This window comes from Panicum hallii, chromosome 8 (assembly GCF_002211085.1).
Source record: "Panicum hallii strain FIL2 chromosome 8, PHallii_v3.1, whole genome shotgun sequence".
Lineage (NCBI taxonomy): Eukaryota > Viridiplantae > Streptophyta > Magnoliopsida > Poales > Poaceae > Panicum > Panicum hallii.
Genome location: NC_038049.1, coordinates 42,509,535 through 42,533,220, shown reverse-complemented (window position 1 = coordinate 42,533,220; position 23,686 = coordinate 42,509,535). Strand labels below are relative to the sequence as shown.

Sequence of the window (23,686 nt, the reverse complement as noted above, 5' to 3'; positions counted from 1 at the left end):
AAGAACCATCACTCTTGATATGTCGCCATGGATTACAATCAGCAACACCAGGGAAGCAAACGCTTCAGAAATTTGATCCAGTGACCACTACAATGCCACACCATCACCATGGACGTAAACACCTCACAAATTCGATCCAATGACACCACTACGATGCCAGCATGTCATTATCTGAAGCCAAATAGTTATTGCAAGAACCACAGAACCATGCGTGGGGCTTCATATGATTATATGAAAACATGTCGCTAATTTACAGCTTTCCGATCACCGACAATCACGGCGCCTCTAAGCCTTGTCCAGGCAGGGGCGCAGACAGGAAAAGGGGAACCTTCACCTGCTGACTATTAGGAAGAAATCAAAAAAGAATGTTTATGTGCACTGATCCAGCATTTCAAGAACACCGGTATGGCAAAGAGCGCACTACCGATTCAATATTTACAGGGTGTATTTACAGAGAATGTCCTGGGGATAGACCGCCTGTCTTTTCATAGTGCCATATGAGATTGTTAATCCAAGATGTATAGTCCAGACAGATGATTAAGTTGTCTCGTCAAATTCCATTTTCTGCAGTTACAAAGTGGGAGGTCAATTAAGAGTCCATACAAGAAAATCATAGTGTGAAAAAAGAATCAGCTATATACATTTATTTATTGGAGATTACTACTGCTTAAAACTTCAGGCAACACAGGCCAGCTTACTAATCAACGAAAACCAGACACAACAATAAGAGAGCATCCATTTTCCACTTTTCACCTATTGCCATAGTAGTTTTACATATCAAATAGTCAAAATGGAGTGGGCATAATTCTAATATAAAAAAATTATCTGCATCAAATCCCTAATGCACACAGTACTATCATCCCAATGTTACTTCTATACAGGTTCCTGCTGATGTATTTTAGTTTACTTTTATACAATTCCAATACAGTAACATGCAGATTAAAGTCTTTGTTGCTGTTTTATAGCATGTAAATAAGCTGGAACTATAATGTGCAACAAGAGCTCCAATTTATTACCTTTCCACAGACAGGGCATGCCTCACTCCTTTCCATCCACTCGTAAATACAGCCAAGGTGGAAATGGTGTGAGCACTGCATAAGTATCCTGGGGTTCTCGGACGTATAATCTGCATTTTAGTATAACCATAGCAAGAATATGAGTATAGAATGCTGAGAGAGAGAGAAAATACAATGCTCATACAGAGTTACTTCATTCTTGAGATTTGAGAATGATATTCCATGAACTTGCCAAGAATCTATACATCTAGTCGCAAGGATTTTATAAAAAATATGTTTACCACATACCATGTTTCAGGAAATTTAAATATAGCTTTTTGCAAAATAGTAAACACCTTTCCAATATAGCGAAGATAACAATGTACGAATAATGTAATAATACCTTCAAGACATGTTGGGCAGACATCTTCATCTTCAGCAGATGGGGAAAAGTAGCTGAAGTAATTTCCAAGTTCCTTTGGTGGCACCTTATCTCCATAAGCAGAGCTGCAAATCTTCATTTTTGTGTCATAGTTTGTTTTACTTGCCTTGTCAATTCTACTTGGTGTCTCCATTTCCTCATCATCATTTGCTCTAAGTGGTTGTGATTCCTCTGGGGAATGGCTTGGGGTCTCATGCCTTAACCAGTCACGAGCAGGAGGGGAAAATCGTGGATCATCATAGGGCAGCGGTCTTGGGGGTGAGCGATATGTATCAAAGGAACTTTCAGTTGAATCCACAGGGGTGGCTTCTATAGCTTGAGAAACAGAGTGCACTGCTCCAGCACGGAACAAAACAGTGTACTGAAAATAAAAGAGAAGATCAAATTGCAACCACTCCTTCCTGTATCAGCTCAGCTTATATAAGCTATTTATTTAATTATTTTATCAGAGATTAAATCAGTATAATTAAGTGGAACATCTTATTTGTTGTATTGAGTTCCCCATGCTTGCCATCAGCCAATCTAGAAAGCAACGTGATTGTTTTAACTGAGGAACAGTATACATTAGTACATCACTTTCCTCGCAGTATGTTCATCAATTTTGGACAACTACTGAAACAACAAACACAATGTTATTAATGAGAACAATATACTACATAAGTTGTCAAGTAGTCATTCGTCAGGAAAAGAATAGTTTTCAACTATTTCCTGTACCTGAAAAAAAAATCAAATGGCATCGTTTTCTTTTCAAACAGTTACATGGCATACCATTGCATAAATGGGTTTAATAACTGAAACAGTTAATAAAGCTATCTACTTGCAACGCACAATTATGGCTAACCTTGTTCCAGTTAAAAATCAAATTCAGAAATATCAGCTAATGTTTCTCATCCCAACTACATTTGCTCACTATTGACCAGAACAAAATTCAATATGTAAGAAATGAAGCAACCAGGGTGAGAACAGCATACCGCGTTGATGAGCTGCTGGGTGAAACATCTGAGGCACATGCAGTTCCTAAACGCCGAGGACGTGTGGTTCCCATGGTGATCAGAATAATCAGGTTGCAGGCATGAACAGAAAGCTCCCATAGTCCAAGGAAACCTCACAGAGGAGTTCCTTAAGCAGAACTCCTCGAGTCCAACGAACCAGATACCAAATGCTCAAAAGCAGCAAACTGATGTGCAATCCAAATGCCCTCAAAAATCCGAAGCCAATCAGTGCCGAGGGGCGTCGCAATGGAACGGCTGCTTGTCAATACCTATCAGTGGCAGGCAGAAAATCAGGTTATTTCAGAGGAAGCGATAGAGGAACATCAACACAAAAATATCTGAAATTGACAACAAAGTTTCATCTTTTTGCAAGTTGAGACTTGAACGCAAAGCTTCGGCTACACAAGCACCAAATCCCGTCCCCATAATCACCATCGCACAAACTGATAGAACAGACCGTTCAGACTGGTAACACAGCACCACAATCCATCCCATTTGATGCGAGAAAAGAAAATCATGAGCCCGGCTGCACCCCAATCGATTCCGGTCTCTCAACCAAATCATTCAATTGTATATCACTAAGATAAGAAACAGAGGATCGATAGACGTATCTCTAGAATCTCGCCTCCTACCCACGAACGGCACCAAACCCCTGGAAAATCCAACCTTCACGCAACGGAGCTCACCGGGGATTCCCCCAAACAAATCAAAATCCCACCTTTCCCGATTACCCTGCCTCCCCAATCGGCCAACCTGCCACGAAATCAAGAACCGACGAGCGTAGGCTAGATCCGGGAAAGAGAAGGAAGAACGAGGACAAGGGGGAACGGCGGATTCTCGCCTGCAAGAAAGAAGGGGAGGGGGCGCCGCGGCGAAGGACGGGTTTACGGAAACCTCCTGAGCCCCGGGGGGAGGAAGGACGGAAGGAAGGGGAAGAATAAAATCCGCGGCGTTGACCGATCGGCTAAGGAAAGAAAGATCCCAGCGTGTCGGGCCGGCCGGCGGCCAGATTGGGGGTCGGCGTGGATTGGGCGGGCGCTGTTCCTTGCGATTCCTGCTGTCGCTTGCCTTGTTTGTTCGTTTATAGGTGGACGGAGGAGGGGGGCAGGCTTATCGGGTCCCTTCGCGAGAGGCCCGCGGACCCGGTACGCGCCGGCGCCGTGGCCGTGGTGGCGCCGACGGCGACGGGAGGGAGGAGCAGGAGGCGAAGCTGCTGCGCCTCCCGCGTTGACTGCGTCCGCGGGAGACGGTGAGGTCGGGTGAGATTCTCTCTTGCTTCGCTTGGCTCTCCTCTTTCTAGGAACAGGGGAGGAGGATTTGGTGGGGTGACGACCACCGACGCGTGTGGAGCGATCACCATGTGAGGCTGCGCAAGCTCCATCATGCGGCGTGCTGCGAGTGCCGTGGGGTGGCCGTGCGCCGTGGTGACGTGGCGTCACGAGATGACGTGCGGTTCGGTGGAGGGACCCATGAGATGAGAGTGTGAAAGCCTGCTAGTGATGATCGGTCTGGAATTGTGAACTCAAAATATGCTTGCGAGCTTCATAAAGTGGCAAAATCTATTTAAGATGCCAAGCTATCCAATGAGCAAGAAAAAAAAAATCACAAATCACAACTATGAACCAATTACTCGAACCTTATTAATGTCCATAGCTCATTCTGTTTTTTTGTTGGAAAAATATTTTAGCTTTATTGGAAAATAGCAACAAGTTCTGGAAAATACTTGATGTCTCTCGTTCATTCAACGTGTACAGCACATGAACCAAGCAAAAGACAGTATGGGGCCTTGTTTAGATTGCAAAAAATTTGCAATAGTGACACTGTAGCATTTTCGTTTGTATTTGACAAATTTTATCTAATTATGGACTAATTAGGCTCAAAAGATTCGTCTCGTAATGTACAATTAAACTGTGCAATTAGTTATTTTTTTTACATACATTTACTGCTCCATGCATGTGTCCCAAAATTGATGTGATGGAGAGAGAGTGTAAAAATTATAACATTTGGGGTGCATCTAAACAGGCCCTGGATTAGCAAACGCCAATTCACCCTTTCCACCCTCATTTCAGGATCTGGAGCCAACCTGCTAGCCAAACACCCGCACTGACAACGCGGTGCGGAGAAAATCTGAAACTATGGAGCTGCATCCCTACCAGTCAGGGCCAATAAAGAATGAGAAAATGTTGTATTGGTCAGAATTCTACATGAGTGGTAATGACAATCAGACACAAGGTCAAACAACCTGGAGATAATGATGCACAGACATCGTTTTCAAAAGAGAAAAAAAGAAGTAAATTTAGATAACATGCATGATGAATCTCCTAAACATGTCCAACAATGACAAGAAAGAAACAAGTTGAGAACCCTTTGGTCCAAACAATTTCACAGCAGCAGTCAAGCAGATTTGAATGAATAAATAAAAAAGAGTAACAATTAACAAAGCAACGTCACATGGTGCATAGGAACTGCATTACCATTGGGGAAAATTATATACAAGAAGGGATCAAAGTTTGTTGCTAACTCCGGTGCTCTTTTGCAATGAACACACAATATGCCTCTGGCTGGTTTCAAGTCTCAGTGACACAAGTCTATGAAGACTCTGGAGTTTCTACAAGGCGATACATGGTGATCTCTTGCTGCTTAAAATACCTTCGGTCTTCCTCATCAACAAGGACCAGATTCAGGTAGTACTTGACGCTGAACTTGTTATTTATATTGCGGTAAGTCGGGGTCAGCTCATAAGGAGTCAAGAATAGTCTTACTGGAATAGATTCTCCTGCACAGTGATTTTTGATAACCTCAGCACAAAGTGGAGTATTACTTAGAAAATACATTGCTCGTGTCTCAATGGACACCAAACAATGCTTACAGGTTACCATTTAAACAGCTATGAGCCGAATAAGTGACAGCAGGTTTTCCTGAAAATGATGTCTTTTGAAAAAAAAATAAGAAGAAAAAAAAATAGTAATACCTCTAACTGGGGCACCATCCATCAGCTCAAATTTTGCTAGTGTCTCAGTCTCAACATATGTGTTAGGACCAGATCCTGTAGATTCACGGCGACGAATCTCAAGCTCCATGTTCTTTATCTTTATTCTGACTAGAAGAAAATAAATCTTTCCTACAATGACATCCTTGAGATGATACCTGAATAAGGTTTCATCCATAGGAAAGATAATCAGAATTCTGGACTTGACCATCCTGGTGACCATTAAAACACATCATCAAAGTAATCTTCAATTATGGAGCTTACTTGCTTTTGCTGTACTCAAATTCAATGTGCAAGCAATCTTCAATTCCAACTTCCATCTGAAAAGGAAGATCAAATTCTCAGTTGTACATTTGTCACATAAAAAGGGTATATGTAAGCAGCTAGCTGCAATGTTCAATAGCAAAAAGTTAGGCAAGCTGGTGCAATCATTGTTTCACCAGGCCATCTACTAGTATGCTACCAGATCGTGAAGTTTCATAGTTATCAACAAGTTAAAGCCATACTGTTATGAGGACACACCTTGATGCTATTGTTAATTGTGGGAACGGGAGAGTAGTTCCTTACCTGCAAAAGAAAAATAGAAACATAAGTAAATAATGAAGTAGAAAAATAAGAACATAAAATTAAATCTCCTGGGATCATTCAAGAACATTTCAGAAAGGGGTATAATACCAATAAAAAATTGTGACATTTGATCAGACTAAAATCATCTCTATACTGACCAAATATTCCAAGTTGGATGTATGAGATGAAGTTTAAACTTACACAGAAATCCCGAGTTTCTACAATATTGCCAACATAATTTCTGCCAATTGTCACTTTCAGGATGTATCTGCAAGCACAAGAAATAGGCAGTTCATACTTCAGAGATAATGTAGTCAATGTTGCTGATGCTGCACATTATGCAAGCTATTATTGTAATAAACTGTGCACAACATAATGTAAGCAGTTTAAGATGCATTCCAACCTTAATCTGACGTTTGTCCCATTATACGTCTCATATGGCATTTCAACAGTAGCAAACTCAAAAGGATAAGTCTTTCTTTCGTAGATCTCACCAGGAACCTCTAACTCGCGCACTGCATGGACAAAACAGGCATTTCAAGGATCAGATTGACTTACAGAGAGACAGTAAGCTAGCTCCAAGAGGTGCTATGTTATATATGTAATAATCTTTAGTAAAGGAGTGATGTGAGTAAAAATTGAGCTTTTTCACCACTGCAGCTTTTAAGTTTCCGTAAGTTGCAGTTTTAGTCTCTTATAATTGCTCAACAATATAAAGCCCAATGGTTTAGCAAGATTCAGTTCATACTAGATAAACAAAAATAAATGTTGCAACATGGATATCTCAATAGAAAACGAGGTCATAGGGCTATTGTACAGCACACTATTGAAAAAACACCTCAAAAGAGAACTTACTTAATGAGGTGAAGTCATAGAAATTGCCTCTGTCAAAATATAGTTCTGCAATAGAAATGACCACAGACAATAGTGTTATGATATTGCGGAGCCTAAATTATCAAAGAGCTGCGGTATACAATATTATCAGACAAAGATAAATAATAGAAAGCACAACCATGAGTGTATGACAAAAAATTGGTTTTTCCTACAATCACACATTCAGCAACCTAACACAGTATGCCTGCCAATACAGCATCCTATAGATGCAATTAGCTTAGCCATCCAACCACTCATATTCAGAATCAATCAGAGGGGCAAGGGAGAAATTGTTGGGGTCTAGCAAAATTTTTACCTATCTGACCCAGCAGCTCGATCTTAACACCAGTGTGCTCGAGCCTTTTGCCAGGGACTGGAGCAATGGACACCTGATCACCACCAATTCATCACAAATTTTACCCACCACTCAACACCACAGGTTCACATACCAGAATAAGCACGCATCAAAAACACACTGGCACTACCTCTCCGGCGATGGTCTCCAGGCTCTGGAAGGCTGGCACCGTGGCCGTCTTCCCGTTGTCCTTCTTAATTGCCACCTGCAAGAATCACAAGACCGTCGAATCGATCAATCCAGCAGCCAGTCCGATACTAACACAAACTTGAAGAATCAAGAAAACGCAGAGGGCCTGCCCGCACCTGCTTCCGGGTCCTCTCATCGGAGAAGGTGACGAAGATGTCGCAGGGCGGCTTGAAGGCGCCGATGATGTAGTTCTGGACCAGATACAGCGGGAATCAGAGCGAGATCTAAGCATCCTGCCTCCAACGGTGCTAAAGATGCAATCTTGGAGGGGGGAACGCATCAAGTACTAGCGAGAAGTTAACAACTCAAGATCAGATGCGAGTGCGGTGGTTACCATGGCTGCTTCTGAGTTAGGATGTAGAGTCGAGCGGTGATCCCGAATGAGGCGGCGGAGCAGGGTCGTCGGCGTCGGGGAAGGAGGAGAAGATCGCCGGCGTCTTGATGCTCGCCGGTCTCCCTCAGGGGATCGGTGGGCTGCCGCTGGTGTGGCTGCTCTCTCCTGCTGCCTGCTGGCGTCGGACTTGACAAGTTGGAGTCCATGGGCCTTGGCGCATCGAATCTCCTGGCTGGCCCAACTATAGCGGAGGATGATGGGCTTCTAACTGCAGGCCGAGTGAAAACTGAAGCTCATAACTGTCTCAAAAGCCCAATTTCATTTTAGCTGGATGAGTGAGTCCCGGACTTAGGCCCATAATGTCGAGGATGTGGCCCACGGCATCTTTAATCAGGGTCTGCAAAAGAATTAAAAAAATAATTCAGGCCAGCAACTTGTCCAGTGGTACCCCTCAAAAAAAAAAAGCTACTTGTGGTAGCTGAACAACATTATCATGTTGAGTGCCCTCGCCAGCAGAGCCGTGTGCTCCTCACTATAAAACCCCCCCCACTGCAACCAGAAAACAGCACAAGTTAAACCTGTTCCTCCTGTCAGTTTAGCGCTCCGCATTTTACGCATATGCATATATGTATGTGCAAGCAAGGTCAAATACAAGCCACAAGCTTGGAATGGGAAGCCTTGGGAATTCAGGCTGTTTGTGTGTGCACCACAGAGTTTCAAGAGCAGCATATCTTCTCTTAGCTTTAGGCGGAGTGGAGAGTGAAGAGTCTATTTCGTGAGTGAACGTATGGCCGCATTAGTGCCTTTTGAGTCTTTATTTTCATGGCTAAGCTTCGAGCTTGGTAGTTGTTCTAAATGGGCGGGCCTGGTATGTATTCATGGGTATTCAATTGAATACCTAAATTTTTAGCAAAAAAATTATATACGTTGTATACAACATGTATATATATATATATATATATATATATATATAAATAGAGCATCTCTAATAGAATTTTTAAATCCTAATCTCTAACTCTCTATATCCTTATGTAATATTACTTCTCCCAGCATTCTCATATCCCTACGACGGTTTTCTTATACCGGATATCTTATTGTTTAAATCTTGACATATTAGGAAATATGACCCACGAATTTGAAGGATGAAGGCCTAAGATCCGGTTCTAAAATGGTAAGTATTTGGAATAGGGTGTGGATTTTTGTTCTCAGATCTGAGAAAGGAGATAGATGATTTGGGATGTTGCATCTTGAGTGATTGGTTTTAGAGAACTGTTGGAGGGAGATTTTCCACTAAAATTACTAAATTCGTAATTAGAATAGTCTTAGAGTGTCTCTTGGAGATGATCTAGCATCACAAAAGGCTTCACAATCTCATATTGCCTCTTGGCTCATATGGAAATAGCCCACTTCCCCTCCTCTAGATGTTGAATACCTAGACCCCAAATCCTGGGCCTACCCCTGATTCTAATATCCTCTTGGCTCCCCGGCCACCTTAATAATTTATAGATTATATAATTTGTTTTTTGAGAAGTTGAAGGGAAATAATAAGCCGTTGACCTACTGAGCAAATCAAATTACTGTAATTGTGGAGTGTTGGCATTTTGGATTGCAAAAGAGTGAAAGACAACAATGGCCACATGAGTATTAGGTGTCTTGTACTTTCTGACCTATTTCACATTTTAAAACTATGAAATTAATAAATTAAGTACCAAATAATAAATCATTAGTGCATTCTTAAAAGTTTTGGACAAGGATACCAAAAGATACATAGTATGACCTAGCTAGACTCAAGGCTATGCACCTCACACAAATGTTTTTTTTCTTTGGAACGAGCACGTCGCAAATGAATTTGTTATTATTGCTTCAATGTGATACAATATGATATTAAATAGTTTGAGGGAGGGGTGGACACGCCATTGCTCTTGCGCACGCTCGACCCAATAAAACATCAACCACAACTATTGAAGCAACATAAGATAAGCCTTCTTTTTTTTTCTTTTTTCTTTCTGTTTGAATTTGGAAGCATTTTTCTTCTTCTTTTCTTTTAATAGGTGCCTTGCATACAGAGTATTGCCTTCTGCAGATGCAGATGGTCTTGGCACCAGAGAGGTAGGTAGGCCGCATTGCTCTAGTTTGTTTGGTGATTTATAAGCACAACACCATGCAAGAAAGCTAAATATATGCAAATTTTTTGTTTTGTGCCACACATGTTATTTCCTCCTATGATTAGGTCGGTCATCATAATTCATAAGCTTGGGAAGAATAGGGAAGTATGGATGCATGTGCATACATGTATTGGAGGGGCAGTTCTTGTAGGTGTCCTTACCTGGCAACAAATAAAGGCAGCTTCTGCTCTTTGGAAGTTCCTGGCTGAGCCCCAACCTCCACTTTATGCTATCGCTTTTTATTGCTCTAAGCTGTAAGCAACTTACTACTATGTGTGCTTTTAAACTCAAAAGAGAGAATCGGTGAATGGAGGCTCTGAAATCACCTCAAAAAGAGACCAAAAGAACGATGCCGTTTCCAGTGTTATACAGCATAATTCGTTTTTAAAAGCCTAGTACAGTATGATTAGTGTATTCGCAGAAGAAGCTTGAGAGAATCATACCTTTCACTTAACAAATCCTCAGCATCACAAAAATGCACTTTGTCCTTTGGTACTGAACTGTTGATGCAATCGTTACATGCTTGATTAGTCAAACTAAGTAACTGATTTTCCACAAAATTTACAGCGCGACATCGATGATGCTAGATCAAGGTACCAAATCCTCGCTGTCAAAGACTTTCTACCTACATCGATGAAAAGCTAGCATATCGATGATGATGTGTGTGGCTTCTTTCTCCATTTTGGCACCGCCAGATCCTCCGAGAATCGAACAGCCATGATTGAGGCACTTGTCTGTGCTGTGCTCTTCTCTCAGCCTCACAACACAGCACAGGAACAAATTCCTCTGAATAGCTTTTGTGCTAGTTTATTTTCAAGGGACGCTCAAACTTTTCAACTGTAGGTCTAACACTCTAACCTGAACAAATTACAGTCTTGGGTTCCTTTTCCAGAGACTAGAGTACGTGTTCTATGATTCTCCTATGACGAGACTCTGCTTTTGCTGCGCGTAAATGGTTAACAACGTTGGTAAATGGCAGTTGGTGAAGGACTGACGACAGTTTGTCAAGATGGGAAGATTTTCTGACGAATCGTCCTAATGACTAGATTTGTGCTAATGGTCCAGGGAATACAAGCCACAAGCATCTTTCTCCTTTCATGGTTGCAGACTTTTTCAGGAGAATCTGATCCTGCTTGTCTTTCAGTCTTGCAGACTCAACATAGCACTGTAATACAACAATCATCAGTGTTCAGTCAGGATGTTGACAATCAACTACATTTTTTTTGACCAATCTCGCACGATCAGTTAAACATGCCCATTTCATATTAATCCACCAATCTGTGCAAAGAACACTGAAAACCCAATTTGAATCCACGCAAAAACACTGAAAAACTCCGTTAGATAGACATTTGGCCACTGTGCAGAACTTGTTGCTACTAAGAAGACCCCACTGAAAACCATCACATGATGCTGCACGCCGCCGTGGGGTCCTCGTCGCTGAAGGTCCGGCAGCCCCTGTACCCGCACCCGGCCGGCGCCGGCAGCGGCTGCGCGTACATCCTGCCGCAGCAGCAGCACCTGCACCCCTCGTAGTAGCCCTGGTAGCACGGCGCGCAGCACGGGCACCCGCACGGCCCCGCCGGCGGGGCCGGCCACGACGGGATCTCCATCGTCGGTATCACGTACTCCACCGGAGCCTGCTCCAGCGGCCTACAGGGCTGACTCGGCGGCGGCAGAGACGCCGGCATCGGCGACGGGAAGTCCATCGGCCTCTCCTTCCGCGGCGGCGACATCGGCGGCGGCTCGAGCTCCGCCGGCTTCGCTCTCGGCTGCTTCTCCTCGACGAAGGCCGGCACCATCGCTGACATCTCCCGGTCAGGCGGAGCCTGGTGCGCCGGGGACGGGGGTGGCATATCGGGCGGCGGCGCCGGCGCAGGCTCAGGCGGCGGCGTCGGCGGCGGCGGCGGCTCAGCAGCGGGGGGCTTCTCCTTGTGCTTCGGCGGCTTGCCGTTCTTCGCCGGCGCCGGCGACGGTGGCGACGCCTCCGCCATCTTCTGCGGCGGCGGCTTCCCGCCGCCGCTGTCCACGATGTGGATGTCCCTGATCACCTTGCCGCCCTTGCACCGGAGCTTGCAGGCGAGCCTGTGCGGGTCGAACGGCCCCACGATGGTGATCGTCTTGCTCTTGTCGTCGAAGGAGATCGTCCGGATCCTCTCGCAGTCTGCATGAGCAACAATTCCAGGTCTAGAGTGAACTCGTGCGATCGTCCTAGAGATGTTTGAACTTTGAAGCACTGAAATTTTGATCGAATTTGTGTGCACTTCCAAACTGCATGCAGTGATGAATCATCTTAATGAAGAGAGGCTTCTTCAGTAGTGATCTCTTACCTTGGAGCTGGCATAGAATCTTGCGGATCTTGTTGTAGCACTTGTGGCAATCAAGGTCAACCACGACGATTATCATGGAGATCTGTGTTGACAGCGGCGTGTTAATTACTAAGGTAAAAATATTATTTTTTTGACAGCACTGAAGTATAAGTTAACAAAGGGCATCAAATTAAAGACACTGCAGTAATCGCAAGCAAGGGGAAAACGTATTTAAACCCTTCTTTAAGCATTGCAATTTTTTCTTAAATTTAGCAAATGCAATTTTTTTCTCTTGTGGTTAGTAACAGTAAAATTTTAATTTCTCCTGAAACGGGGTAACGCCCCCCCACCCCCCCCCCCCCCAAATTAACTCCGCCTTGAATTTTGTTGTGCACTTGAAAATACCACTAATAGGACCATTACAATCTCTTGACGAGTTCTGTCAAAACATACTTAACCTTTAGCAAAAGAAGGATTTTTATTGATCGGAAAGAAAGGGAATTTCGAAAAGCATCAATCACTTAGATAAGCGATGCGACATGCTAGCTGTTGAACAGTTTGATTCTGAAATATGGGATGGACATATTCCTAGAGACCAGCATGTGTGTAGAAACTTTAGAACATATTCCTGCTCCACTACTCCTTTCAATTTCGGAAGAACAGCATATAGGTTAGTGATGATCAACAACCACAATTTAGGATCCATGGAAAAAAACGCGCAATTGTGCACCACGGAGCTATAGCTCATGCGAGAGAGAGAGAGAGAGAGAGAGAGAGAGAGAGAGAGAGAGAGAGAGAGAGAGAGAGAGAGAGAGAGATCACCTTCTCTGCCATGGCTTGGGTGTGAACTGATCCTTCGTTTCTCACATGTAGAGAGAGAGAGAGAGAGAGAGAGAGAGATGAGAGATCGAGAGAGAGAGAGAGGTGTCCAGTGTGAAGAGAAGGGGAGGAGGGCAGAGAGTGAGGCGCCTTATAAATAGGAGAAGGCCAGGCGCACGTCGTGTGCCCAATGAGGTCACATGGCCCCACTTTCAGGTAGATCTAACCTCAGTTTCCCTGCCAATTGACACGCTTGATGGGTAAAGAAACCCACCGTATTCGGGACACGTGTACGCGTACCAGCTACGTGCATGTGGCATTGGCTATACTACCTTTGAACAACAATCTGTTTTTCTATTTGTGAAAGGAAAACGAATTTACACGTCATCACTGACGCGTCCAAGGAATGTTTTCATTGACATGGTATGGGTTAGTACATCGACAAACACAATATTCTTACTTTCGGTAAAAAATGATATCTTAAGTATGATTTTGAAAAAATTGCTCATAGTAATCACAATGCAAGGCACACTCTTGGAACAAATTAAGAACCCATCCAGCTGGGTAATTTGAGGCAGCCAACGATGGAAATGATGCAAGGATACCTTCCAAAACAACCCACTGATGTGTGAAGTTACATAGCGACAAAGTTTTAGGAAAGTTGTCAATTGGCGCATCAAGTAACAATAGGACTGAGTAAAAACGTGGTTAGGGTGGTAATTAATTTATTAATTATTAAATGTGGCACTAATTTGGTTCAGACTTTGCGTTGGTATGTTCATTGTTGCAGTTTTTTTTATAAAGGTTTCCCTTCTTTTATAGAAAGCATATAAAGTTCTTATAAGACCAATTGTTATTGCAGTTATTTGTTGACTAATTGAGGGAAGGAAACCTGACAGTGTGACCAATCTTGTGTGCTTAGCTGATTCCAGCCTGCCACCAGCCTCTTTTTACTAGCAGTTTGAAAACATATTTGTGTTGTTTAAACCTATACTGAAAAACCAACATATATGAACATGTTGAAAGTTGAAACAAGTAGATGCAGCCCTACAGGACGTCTTTTTTCCACTTAATTGGGTTCAATGCTGAAGGAAGTCAGGTAATCCTTTTTGCTGAATTAGGCCCACAGATTGGTGTGGATGATCCAGTTTTATATGCTTCAGCTGTGGGCTGAGAAAAACTTGAAGCCCGAGCTGTTAACTTCCGTGAGCCTTATTTATAAACAACTTGGACTGTGGCAGTCTGGCCCAATTATCGGAATTCAATTTCTCCAAATTTTGTCAGGATGACCATTCTCATCAGATCGGTGACCAATCTAGTGCCCTATTTAGAAACCATGAGGAATTAATTCGTATTCATATAAATTTGAGCCTTGATAAAACCATAAAAATGAACACTTCTGGAAGAACATAAACAGATTGTATTGTAAGTAGAAGTAGAGCTAGAGCCTTTTGGGACAAAAAGTTTTGGGCTGTTCTGGTGGTAGTTTGCGAGGAAATTACCCTCATGGAATCTAATCTTTGCTGCACCGACCATGCACCAAAGACAGTAGTGAAAGGTAGCCTTTTTCAGTTTACATCCTAACATACGAACTACCAACCAATGCTTGTGGAAGCATAATTAATAATTATTAGCAGAGGGAAGTCACACACGAAACTTCAGTTGGTATGTATCATTTTGAAACAAGCAGAAGTGTACAGCATATTTTTCTCTCCAATTCAGTTCGTTGGCATAACGAAGTAGTTTTATCTTTTTCCAAGACAATGTAATCTTTAATTATAACCAAATTGTGGTCCAAGTGTTTTGGTGTCTCTGTGATTAGTACCATATTGGTAATCTAAGTAGGTTCTATCTATAAGCCTATGTGATCCAAATATAGAACCTCTGTATTAACCATTTGACATGACATGAGGACGAAGCTATAAGAGGTGATTGCACCTCTAGGTTAATTCCTTTTACACAAAACGATGGATAAAAGTTAAGAGATGTGCTATGCACATGTGTGAGTGGGAACTTAGGCTGAATATAGTCGGTTCTTAATAAATTTGGTAATGCTACAAGTCGAGCGTCCGATGCCGCTTAATTGTTCACCCCACGCGGCTTCTCTGCTCGCATCGCCTCCTCGCGCACAAACTCCTAAGAAGGTCCACCTCCCCGCACCGTGCCGCCTCGTCGCTGCCGGCGACAGCAGTTAGCACTCGCATCTGCTTCCTCTCTCTTACTTCCGCTGCATCGCCCCGCTCAAAATCACAGCCGAAGGCGCGTCGCACGGTGGTGCTCTAGTGCTCCACAAGGTGGTCTCCTTGAAGTGCACGATGAGCAGGAGGTAATCATATATCACCTGGCGTAGAGGCTGGACACGGCGTGGGAGTGGAAGAGCCAACATTGTTGGCCTGAACTTTAGCTTCATGTTATCACATAGATATTTGAAGATGTTACAGTGTCATTTTACAAATATGGCAGCAGTTTTTTCTTAGTGTTCCAACAAGCAATATTTTTTGTTACATTAGCTTTTTTTTGATGCTGCATGAAGTGTTCTTGTATGTTTCAATATAGCTAATTTGCAAAGTTCTGATTCCTAAAGAAAGAGGGAATTCAGATTGTATGTTGTGTGAAACATCTCCATTTGTTGCGGTGGGAGTTTTTTTTAAAAAAAATTACAAGGATGTTAGTGAGTTACAATTTTATTATATTTTTTTAGATGTTGCAAAAGGTAATTTTAAATGTTGCAGCATCTATTCCTTCATGTTACAACGTACCATTCGATGAGAAATTTCTTCCGGGCGCTAGCAGGACCGTAATACATTTGCCATGAAAAAATCTATTACTACATTTGTATGCTCTTACTCAGTTAGCCTTTAGATGATTGAAGCGGTTTTGGTTCACTGTGCAATTGCACTATGCTTGGTACACACATTTTTGGCTAATTATTTTGAATTTCCAAAGTAAAGCAGCAAATTTTGATCCAGTCTATTTATTAGTGATGGTCTAGAATAGATTGTACAAATAAGCGGTTAGTACAGTCAGTTGGCAGGTAGATGGTTATTTATATCGATGGTGAAAATGCCTTCATTTATAAATTTGTATCGACTATACAAATTCATTTCAAAAGTTGTGGTTTAGGAGCTCTCAGACTGTAGTGATGCATATAAAATTGCAACCACCAGTATTCTAAAGTTGACATGGCATTTGCGCAATAAGTTTCTTTAAAAACCGACTGTACTCACCAGTTCTCTACTACTAGCAGCAGTCAATCAACACTATGTGCCATGCTGACCTTGTACAATTAACTCGTCCTCTATATGTATGCATCCGCGTAAACCAAGCTATCAAAACTATTCATTCATGAAGTGTTGGACATGAGAATGATGTAGGCTTGGAAAGTATCAGGAACACCTAGCATTGCTTTTGAAACATATGCACTGTTGTCGAGGATGTTGTCCCTGATTGCTGCAGAGGCCGGCTGCTTGGGCAACACACATATGTCACCAAGTACTGCAGCTTGTTTAGTGTGGATAACTCTGAGTTCCCAGCACATAGCCATCTAGAAAGGTGATGTTTGGAATTTCGGTCGTAGAATCAGAAACACCTGGTATAGGATATATTGCTATAACATAAACGTTGTAGCGCATAAAAGAAGAGAGACAATGCTGGTAACCTTCCTGGGAATTCGACCTTTGAGACATTTGCATGTTTTAAGCTAAGACCGAGCGGATGGAGTCAATAACATTTGTTCTTACTGTAACTTGAAGATCCAATCTAAATGTCCTAATCTTGGAATAGATAAGTGCGCAGCTAAATGCTGGATGAAGAAGTAACTAAGGCTAAACTAAGAACAACACAGATTTCAGAATATATAAAGTATCTTTTATTGCTACACTGCCTAGTAGTTCGATGGATGGTTGGTACAGAGCTAGCATTGCTATTGCCCATACAACATACTCCCTCCGGTTCCAAAATATAAGCATATCGAACCATCATCAGTTTGACTATGCTTATAGAAAAGAATAACATGTTTATGGTGTCAAATTAGTATTATTAGATCCTTAATGAAATTTATTTTTATAGTATATTTCTTTGATGCGCTAGATCTTGATAATCTTCTATCTAAACTCGGTCATTCAATATAGTCTACAAAACCTAGAAATGCCTGTACTTGGGGACAGAGGGAGCAGCGAATTCACTTACGTGCACATCACAAGATAACCTAAACAACTGTGAATGTAGGATGAGCAGAATCTATTGCATTATAAGTGGAAATGTATTCGCTGAGTTAATACAGTTGTAGCCTTGTTGTTGTGTCTGGTTGGTTATTGTGTGGAATGTACTCCCACAATTGTGGCATTATGTCAGGAAGCTTGAGAAAAGGTTCTCCTATAGGAGTTGCAGTAGTTCACAATGTTACAACTGGTAATTCATTCAAGTGGCACAAACTATACGCCTCTCACATTCTCCATTCTGATCAAACATTCCGTCCTCACGCATATACATAGGCTTGGGCGTCATCAGGAGTACTCCATGGCTTTCTTGGTTTCATTCACTTCCATTCCATCATCCTGAAACAGTGTAACCAAGTGACCTCGTTCACCTTTCAGCGATTGCGGCGGCCAGGACATGGAAAGCCTGCTAATGGCATCTCTTTGTCAAAGAACTTTGTCTAAATGCATATATAATCTCTGTAGATCAACTGAAACACTTTCAGCTTATCACTCCAGCTCGGGCTGAAAGCGGTGTTGGGCTAGTCCCACTGACGGGCTGAAAGTGGATGTGGGCCAGTTCCGAAAATGCGGTCCCGTGAGGAACAGTTACTGACACAGGAGGTAGGGAATTTGGCCCGGAAGCTGAACTTGGTCTAGAAAATTGTTTGGGGTTTCTTTCTGTCGGGTTTGGAACATTCAAATTTGAACTGAATTCAAATGTAAACAAGTACTTTTTGCCTTATTTGAACCCCAGTTGCAAAAGTACTAGCTCTCCGCCTCTATGAGCAACAATTCTAAAGCCATACATCACGCTGTAATTTTGACTTACGTATGGATTTTTATGGGGAAGTGATCTCTCCAGTGATATAGAGAGTCAAAATGATGATCACTGATGCTTCAGAGTTAGAAAATGAATTACACTTTAATTGCCCTGTTCTATAGAGGGCAGGCCATCATAGCACTATCACTATCAGCGAAGGGTAGTTGCTACTAGACCAACAAGATTCTTATCATCTGACCAACAGGTGCATACTCTGCTTCACAACAGTTTACCGGCCACACGCTAATTATGCGACCAATCTAGTCATAGATGGCAATTTCATGCATTCACAGTACCAAGAAAATATGATTGATTATAGAGATATGAGTTACTTCACAATATATTTGAATCACCAGGTTTAACCAATGTTCTAAATCTCCGGCTAAGGGCTTTAGCGGTTCAGTTTTTGAACAGCTACAACCAGCTATAGCCGGCTATAGCGGTAGCTAAGGCTTTTAGCGGTTTTGTATAGAATAGAGTAAAAATTTTGATATAAATTATAAGCTAATCAGCTAATCAACCATGCAGCCTTGCCATATAGGTAACATAAAGTTTAAGTTCATACAAGACTAAATATCAAGCTTCAAGATCACAACTTCAATACTTCACAGATTAAAAAATAGTACAATACAACTAATACAATTCTCAACATCTACTCATCAGTCATCACTATCAGTGGCACAAGGAGACTTTCCAGATTCAGAGGATTCCATTAGAATATCTCCATCACCATCTTCGGAGTCAGATGAGGACTGCTCAGCCGGAGCATCACGCAGCAAAGATTGGAGGCTCCTAAGTTTCCTCTTCTTCTTAGGGCGCACATTCCTCTTCCTTTTTTCCTGTACTTGTGCTTGTGGTGTTGATTCTACTTGCGATGGCACAAGATGTGTTGAATCTACTTGCGATGGTCCATCTTGCACAATACCAGTAATGAATTCATTTTCATTATCACCCACAGCATCATCTAATTCCCTCTCCAAAGGATCTTTGCCTTTGCTCTCCCTCTTGTTCCTTAGTTTGGAGTTGAACTTCACAAAAACAAGATCTCTCATCCTATCATGATGTAATCTATTGCGCTTCTTTGTATGAACCTATAGGTTGAAAGTTGAAAATTTGCAAATTGTAATGACAGCATTGGAGAGCAAAGGCTGCAGATTTTTTAACACTTATGTGATACTGATACATAGGGATGGCAATTGGAGAGCTAAGCTTGCTGATATTAGAATAATAAAAGTGTTTATTGATTGAAAACAATTTATGACTAAAACATCTAGATGTATTTATCTAACTGTACATGTATTTGCAAAGGTTTCAGTGAAACATGTCATAGATGTATTTATCTAGCTGTACAGAACAAAGGTTTAAGGCACACTTAAAGCTGATTGCTTTTATACTAACTATGATCAAGAAAGTTCAGAATAAAGTATCTATAAATAAGCTGATAAGTACATGTTCAAAAACAGACCAATTCCTCTCACGAGCTGATGAACTGCAAGTCAAATTCAGAATTCTTGATGCAACTTCCTTAGATTTGGTGTGCTTGTGCCATGGTTTAGCCACCACTTTGCTGAAAAAGTTAATAAGAGTTACACATAGCTGGCAACAAATAACTCATATTCATCATGACATATACTCATATTAGATTCACCTAGATTAAAATTCTTGTTTCTCCTTTGCCTTACGGCAATTTCATGTCCAAATGTCCCTTGCTGATCCTGGTATGTGTTGAGCTCTTCAATTATATTGTCCTGAGCTTCTTCATTCTCAACCAGCTTTGTAATGCATTCAATCACACCAGCTCTAAAGGATCCATCATGCTCAATCTCTGACTTCTTGGGGTAACCGAAGTAAGGATTCAAATAGTAACCAGCCAAATGTAGTGGAGTCTTGAGCTTGTTGTCCCACCTTTTATCGATGATATCCCAAACAACTTTGAAGCGACTCTCATCATTATCAAACCTCTCAGAAATTTCTTTCTTTGCCTCAACCATTAATCCATGGAAGAAGCCCATTGCCGGGATATCACTGTCCATTCTTCTCAGCACATTAGCTATTGGTTCAATGAAATTAACAGCAATATCAACATTTTTCCAAAAGCTTTCAGATCTGATCACTTTGTTGGCTTCCTTTCCCTTGGCCTTCTTCAAGTAACCCATCTCATTGAGTTGGTCTGATCTAAACAACCTTGTCAATTCCTTCTTGTTGTCTAGCAAGCTTTTTAGATTCAAATAAGCAGTGGCAAAGCGAGTAACCCCAGAGCGAACCAAATCTTTCTTAAGATATTGTCTCATCAAATCCAACACCCTTGTGTGAGCATACAAGAACACAGTCACTTGTCTTGCACTAGCAATAGTTTCCTCAACTGATCCAAGCTTTCCAATATCCTCTAGCATGAGATCTAGGCAATGAGCAGCACATCCATTCCAAAATATTGAGGGCCTCTTTGCTGTCAATAAGCTTGCTGCTGTTGTATTGACACTAGCATTATCAGTCACTACTTGAACAATATTTTCCTCTCCAATATCTTCTATGTATCTATCCACAAGCTCAAATATATATTTTCCATCTTTCTTCTCACCTGAGCAGTCCATTGAATCCAAGAAGCAAACCCCATGAGCACTATGCACAACTAAATTCATCACACCTCTTCCCTTTCTATCTGTCCATGCGTCTGTCATAATTGTACATCCAGTGAGCTCCCATGATTCCTTGTGGTTCTTAAAACCATCTAGCACCTTTTGCTTCCTTTTCTGAAAGAAAGGTCCACCCATCTCATAAGGGCTAGGCCCTCTCAAACCTCTGCCAAACTGTCCAATGGCCTCAAGCATATGGGCAAAGCTAGGTAGGGTAACCGTGTGGTGTGGAATGCTAGCTTCATAGAAAAACTGGCATATGTACTCACAAGCTCTATCCCTTCTCTCTTCTCTTTTCTGAGTTGTCAATTTTGTTTGAACCTTATTGTTGAGGTTCATTTGAACAGACTCCTCTATGGAAGGAGGCTTGCCCTACTTCTCAATAGCGCCACCACCTGCCACCGATCTGGAGCTACTAGCAGCTTTGCTTGGCTTTGGCTTCAGTACGAGAACTTCATTTCCCTGATCAAAATCTTCTTCACCATTGCTTTCATCTTCCAAGATATCTATATCAACTTCATCTTTGTCCCTTTGCTTTTCGTTGGCTTTCTGATCCTTTTCTTCTACCTTCTTTGTGAGCAAACCAAACATCTCTTCCTTCACTGAAGTTGGAACTTGTAAACACTTTTTAACATTGAATCCTTTAATGCCAGCAAGATGATACTTAATTCTTGTAATCCCGGCAGTGCAAAGCTTATCACAGTACATGCACTTCAACCAATGCTTCTTGGATGCATCTGGGCAATAACAATGTGCCCATGCAGGGTCATCGGAGTTAATAACAACTTGTGATTTTGCTGAATTTGTCACTGAGGCAGAGGCTGCACTTGATGGGTTCCCTGTACATCTACAAAATACAACATTTGAAGTCATGTTTATTTTTATGTCAATATCAATATAATTCACTAATTGCAAAGTGAAAAAATGAGGATATGTTCTCTGTACAAGTCTTCTAGATGCTTAATTTCTTATCCAATATCATAAGTACCCAGTTCAGATTCAGAGCTTTATAGGCAATGTCCACATAGTAGATTGTTCAGAATGTGCAATATATGTTTCAGATGTGTAGAACTGCAACTGTTAGCGTTTATCTTAAAGAACTGCTGCTGTTTGTTCTAGAATTACCACACAAAACCCATACACGTTTGACAGTTGGAAATGACTCGGCAAATACGAGATGGAAAAGCTTCATCTTGTTCATTTCTGGAACCCAAATACCACCACTCATCTACTACATTATCAGATTCTACGAGGACTGAAACTAAGGACTGAGTACCCACACATATGTAAAGTGTAAACCAAAAGCTACGAATCTGTAGTTCTATACTTCAGGAATTGAATATGCCAGGAAGAGGAGGAGAAACATGCCTGTTGGTGTTGCCTGCTCTTGGCCGGCCTGAGACATCGTTGCAGGCGGCGGCATAGCAGGCGGCCGGCAGCAGCGAGCTGCGAGGAGGAGTCGTTGACGGCGACGTAGCAGGCGGCCGGCACCAACGCAGTGGCGACCTCGATGCAGAGGAGGGCGAGGAGCTGAGGAGGTGTGCGTGCTGCGCGCAGGCGCCGGCGAGCTCGGCGTGGGCGCTGCTGGCTGGTTCAGGGAACCAGATCCACCGCCGCCGCCATGAGACGCACGAGAGACAGGAGAGAGGTAACAGATGGGGAAAGCACGCTAGGGTTAGCCAGTTAGGCTAACCGAATACTTTTGGGCTGGGGAAAATTTGGGCCGCACCCAAATTTCAGATTTTCAGTGCGCAGGCTTCTTTAGCGGCCGCTATTTCATGGCCCATTTAGCGGAAATCTCCAGCTAAGCTCAGCTATTAGCGCATTTCAAATCTTAGCGTTAAAAGTCTATTCTCCTAGCTGTGCTGCTTCCAAACAGCTAAATCCGGCTATAGGGGCAGCTATAGCCGGAGATTTAGAACATTGGGTTTAACACAAAAAAAAACAACAGAGAAAGAACAGGAATGGTCTGCTACAAACAGATTGCCTTGGCATGTGTGCCCATGCTCCATGAAGGCAGCCATGATCTTCAATGGTGCTGGCAGACTCCTTGAGGCCATGTTTTTGAAGTAGCCAGTGCACCTCAATCAAACTTCACACATGAACGGTGAATGACTGTGCCGGCGTACTGCTATTTAAGTTGGTCTCCTACGAGTTTTTTGGCCAACTTTGTATACTGAATGAGCAGATTGTACGCTCTGAATGACTACAGCTGCAGCCTTTTGGGTGCATGGTTAGTTACTGTGTGAGATCCTACTCCCACACCACCCTCTGGCATCTTGGCAGAACAATGCAAGCTAATAATAAGCAGTATATAAAAATGTGAGTGTTGTAACTCGTCAGTGTAGCATTTTATTTCTCGTGTTTGCACTTTGCTCTGAACAGAAGTATAGGGCGCACCAAAATTACTCGGCTCGTTCCATTCATGAGTCTTCAGCCAGTTTTTTTATCGTAGAGAAAAAAAATGTTTTGTCCCTTTTCGTCGTAACACATAGGCTCGCAGGCATTGGTTTGTGGAGCTTGTGAGGCGTTGGGAATGATAGGATGGACGTGGTCTGGAGTCCTAGCAGGAAGAAATTGGAGTGAGTCAAATGTGACAAAACAGACAGGAGCTGCATGAGGCAGTCAAGTAGTGCACTCTCCTTGTATGACAGTTGCAAGAATCATCCCTGCACAAAAGAAACGTTTTCGCCACTGGTTATATAGGAGGATGTTTTCTGTGGTTACATTCACAGTTACACAATCAGTTACAGTACAACACCAGTAATTTTTTTTTGATGAAACAGGAGGGGGTTTCCCCTACTGGATATATTAATAATAAAGAAAAAAAGGAGTTACAACTGAGTTATTATACAAATGCCTCTAGCCAATCTCTCATTGCTTGTACATGTTTCGCCTTAGCCATATGGATTACCATTGTAAACCAAGCTCTAAATTTTTCTTTGACAGTCTGGACAGTACAACACCAGTAATTGGTCCTGAGCCCTTCTCTTGGAGAATATTCAAGA

The 23,686-nt window shown here is 42.3% G+C and overlaps 5 protein-coding genes across 7 annotated transcripts; all 5 read right to left on the bottom strand.

Annotated features, from left to right (window-relative positions):
* Nucleotides 1-140: 140 nt before the first annotated feature.
* LOC112902180 (E3 ubiquitin-protein ligase At3g02290-like) lies at nt 141-3,491 on the bottom strand. 3 transcript variants are annotated; one of them, XM_025971114.1, is made up of 5 exons: nt 3,096-3,491; nt 2,409-2,698; nt 1,399-1,798; nt 1,017-1,126; nt 141-564 (listed from the first exon to the last, which is right to left on the bottom strand). In XM_025971114.1, the coding sequence occupies exons 2-5, from the start codon at nt 2,526-2,528 to the stop codon at nt 538-540; spliced, it is 657 nt and encodes a 218-aa protein (XP_025826899.1). In that variant the 5' UTR covers nt 2,529-2,698; nt 3,096-3,491; the 3' UTR covers nt 141-537. The 3 variants fall into 3 exon arrangements, with proteins under 3 accessions (XP_025826899.1, XP_025826900.1, XP_025826898.1); XM_025971115.1 differs by having other exon boundaries at nt 3,148-3,491; XM_025971113.1 differs by having other exon boundaries at nt 3,271-3,491.
* Nucleotides 3,492-4,767: 1,276 nt separating this feature from the next.
* Nucleotides 4,768-7,913, bottom strand: LOC112902175 (vacuolar protein sorting-associated protein 26A-like). The gene is made up of 11 exons (XM_025971104.1): nt 7,737-7,913; nt 7,519-7,593; nt 7,344-7,418; nt 7,175-7,247; nt 6,841-6,885; nt 6,389-6,500; nt 6,187-6,253; nt 5,941-5,985; nt 5,683-5,738; nt 5,401-5,576; nt 4,768-5,205 (listed from the first exon to the last, which is right to left on the bottom strand). The coding sequence occupies exons 1-11, from the start codon at nt 7,737-7,739 to the stop codon at nt 5,018-5,020; spliced, it is 915 nt and encodes a 304-aa protein (XP_025826889.1). The 5' UTR covers nt 7,740-7,913; the 3' UTR covers nt 4,768-5,017.
* Nucleotides 7,914-11,141: 3,228 nt separating this feature from the next.
* LOC112902177 (vegetative cell wall protein gp1-like) lies at nt 11,142-13,163 on the bottom strand. Its single transcript, XM_025971107.1, has 3 exons — nt 13,030-13,163; nt 12,229-12,310; nt 11,142-12,062 (listed from the first exon to the last, which is right to left on the bottom strand). Exons 1-3 carry the CDS (start codon nt 13,039-13,041, stop codon nt 11,302-11,304), a joined length of 855 nt encoding a protein of 284 aa, XP_025826892.1. The 5' UTR covers nt 13,042-13,163; the 3' UTR covers nt 11,142-11,301.
* Nucleotides 13,164-18,704: 5,541 nt separating this feature from the next.
* On the bottom strand, nt 18,705-20,873 carry LOC112872366. Its single transcript, XM_025935451.1, has 3 exons — nt 19,723-20,873; nt 19,495-19,612; nt 18,705-19,136 (listed from the first exon to the last, which is right to left on the bottom strand). Exons 1-3 carry the CDS (start codon nt 20,871-20,873, stop codon nt 18,705-18,707), a joined length of 1,701 nt encoding a protein of 566 aa, XP_025791236.1.
* Nucleotides 20,874-21,050: 177 nt separating this feature from the next.
* Nucleotides 21,051-22,563, bottom strand: LOC112872365. The gene is made up of 2 exons (XM_025935450.1): nt 22,047-22,563; nt 21,051-21,517 (listed from the first exon to the last, which is right to left on the bottom strand). The coding sequence occupies exons 1-2, from the start codon at nt 22,099-22,101 to the stop codon at nt 21,051-21,053; spliced, it is 522 nt and encodes a 173-aa protein (XP_025791235.1). The 5' UTR covers nt 22,102-22,563.
* Between the last annotated feature and the right edge of the window lie 1,123 nt (nt 22,564-23,686).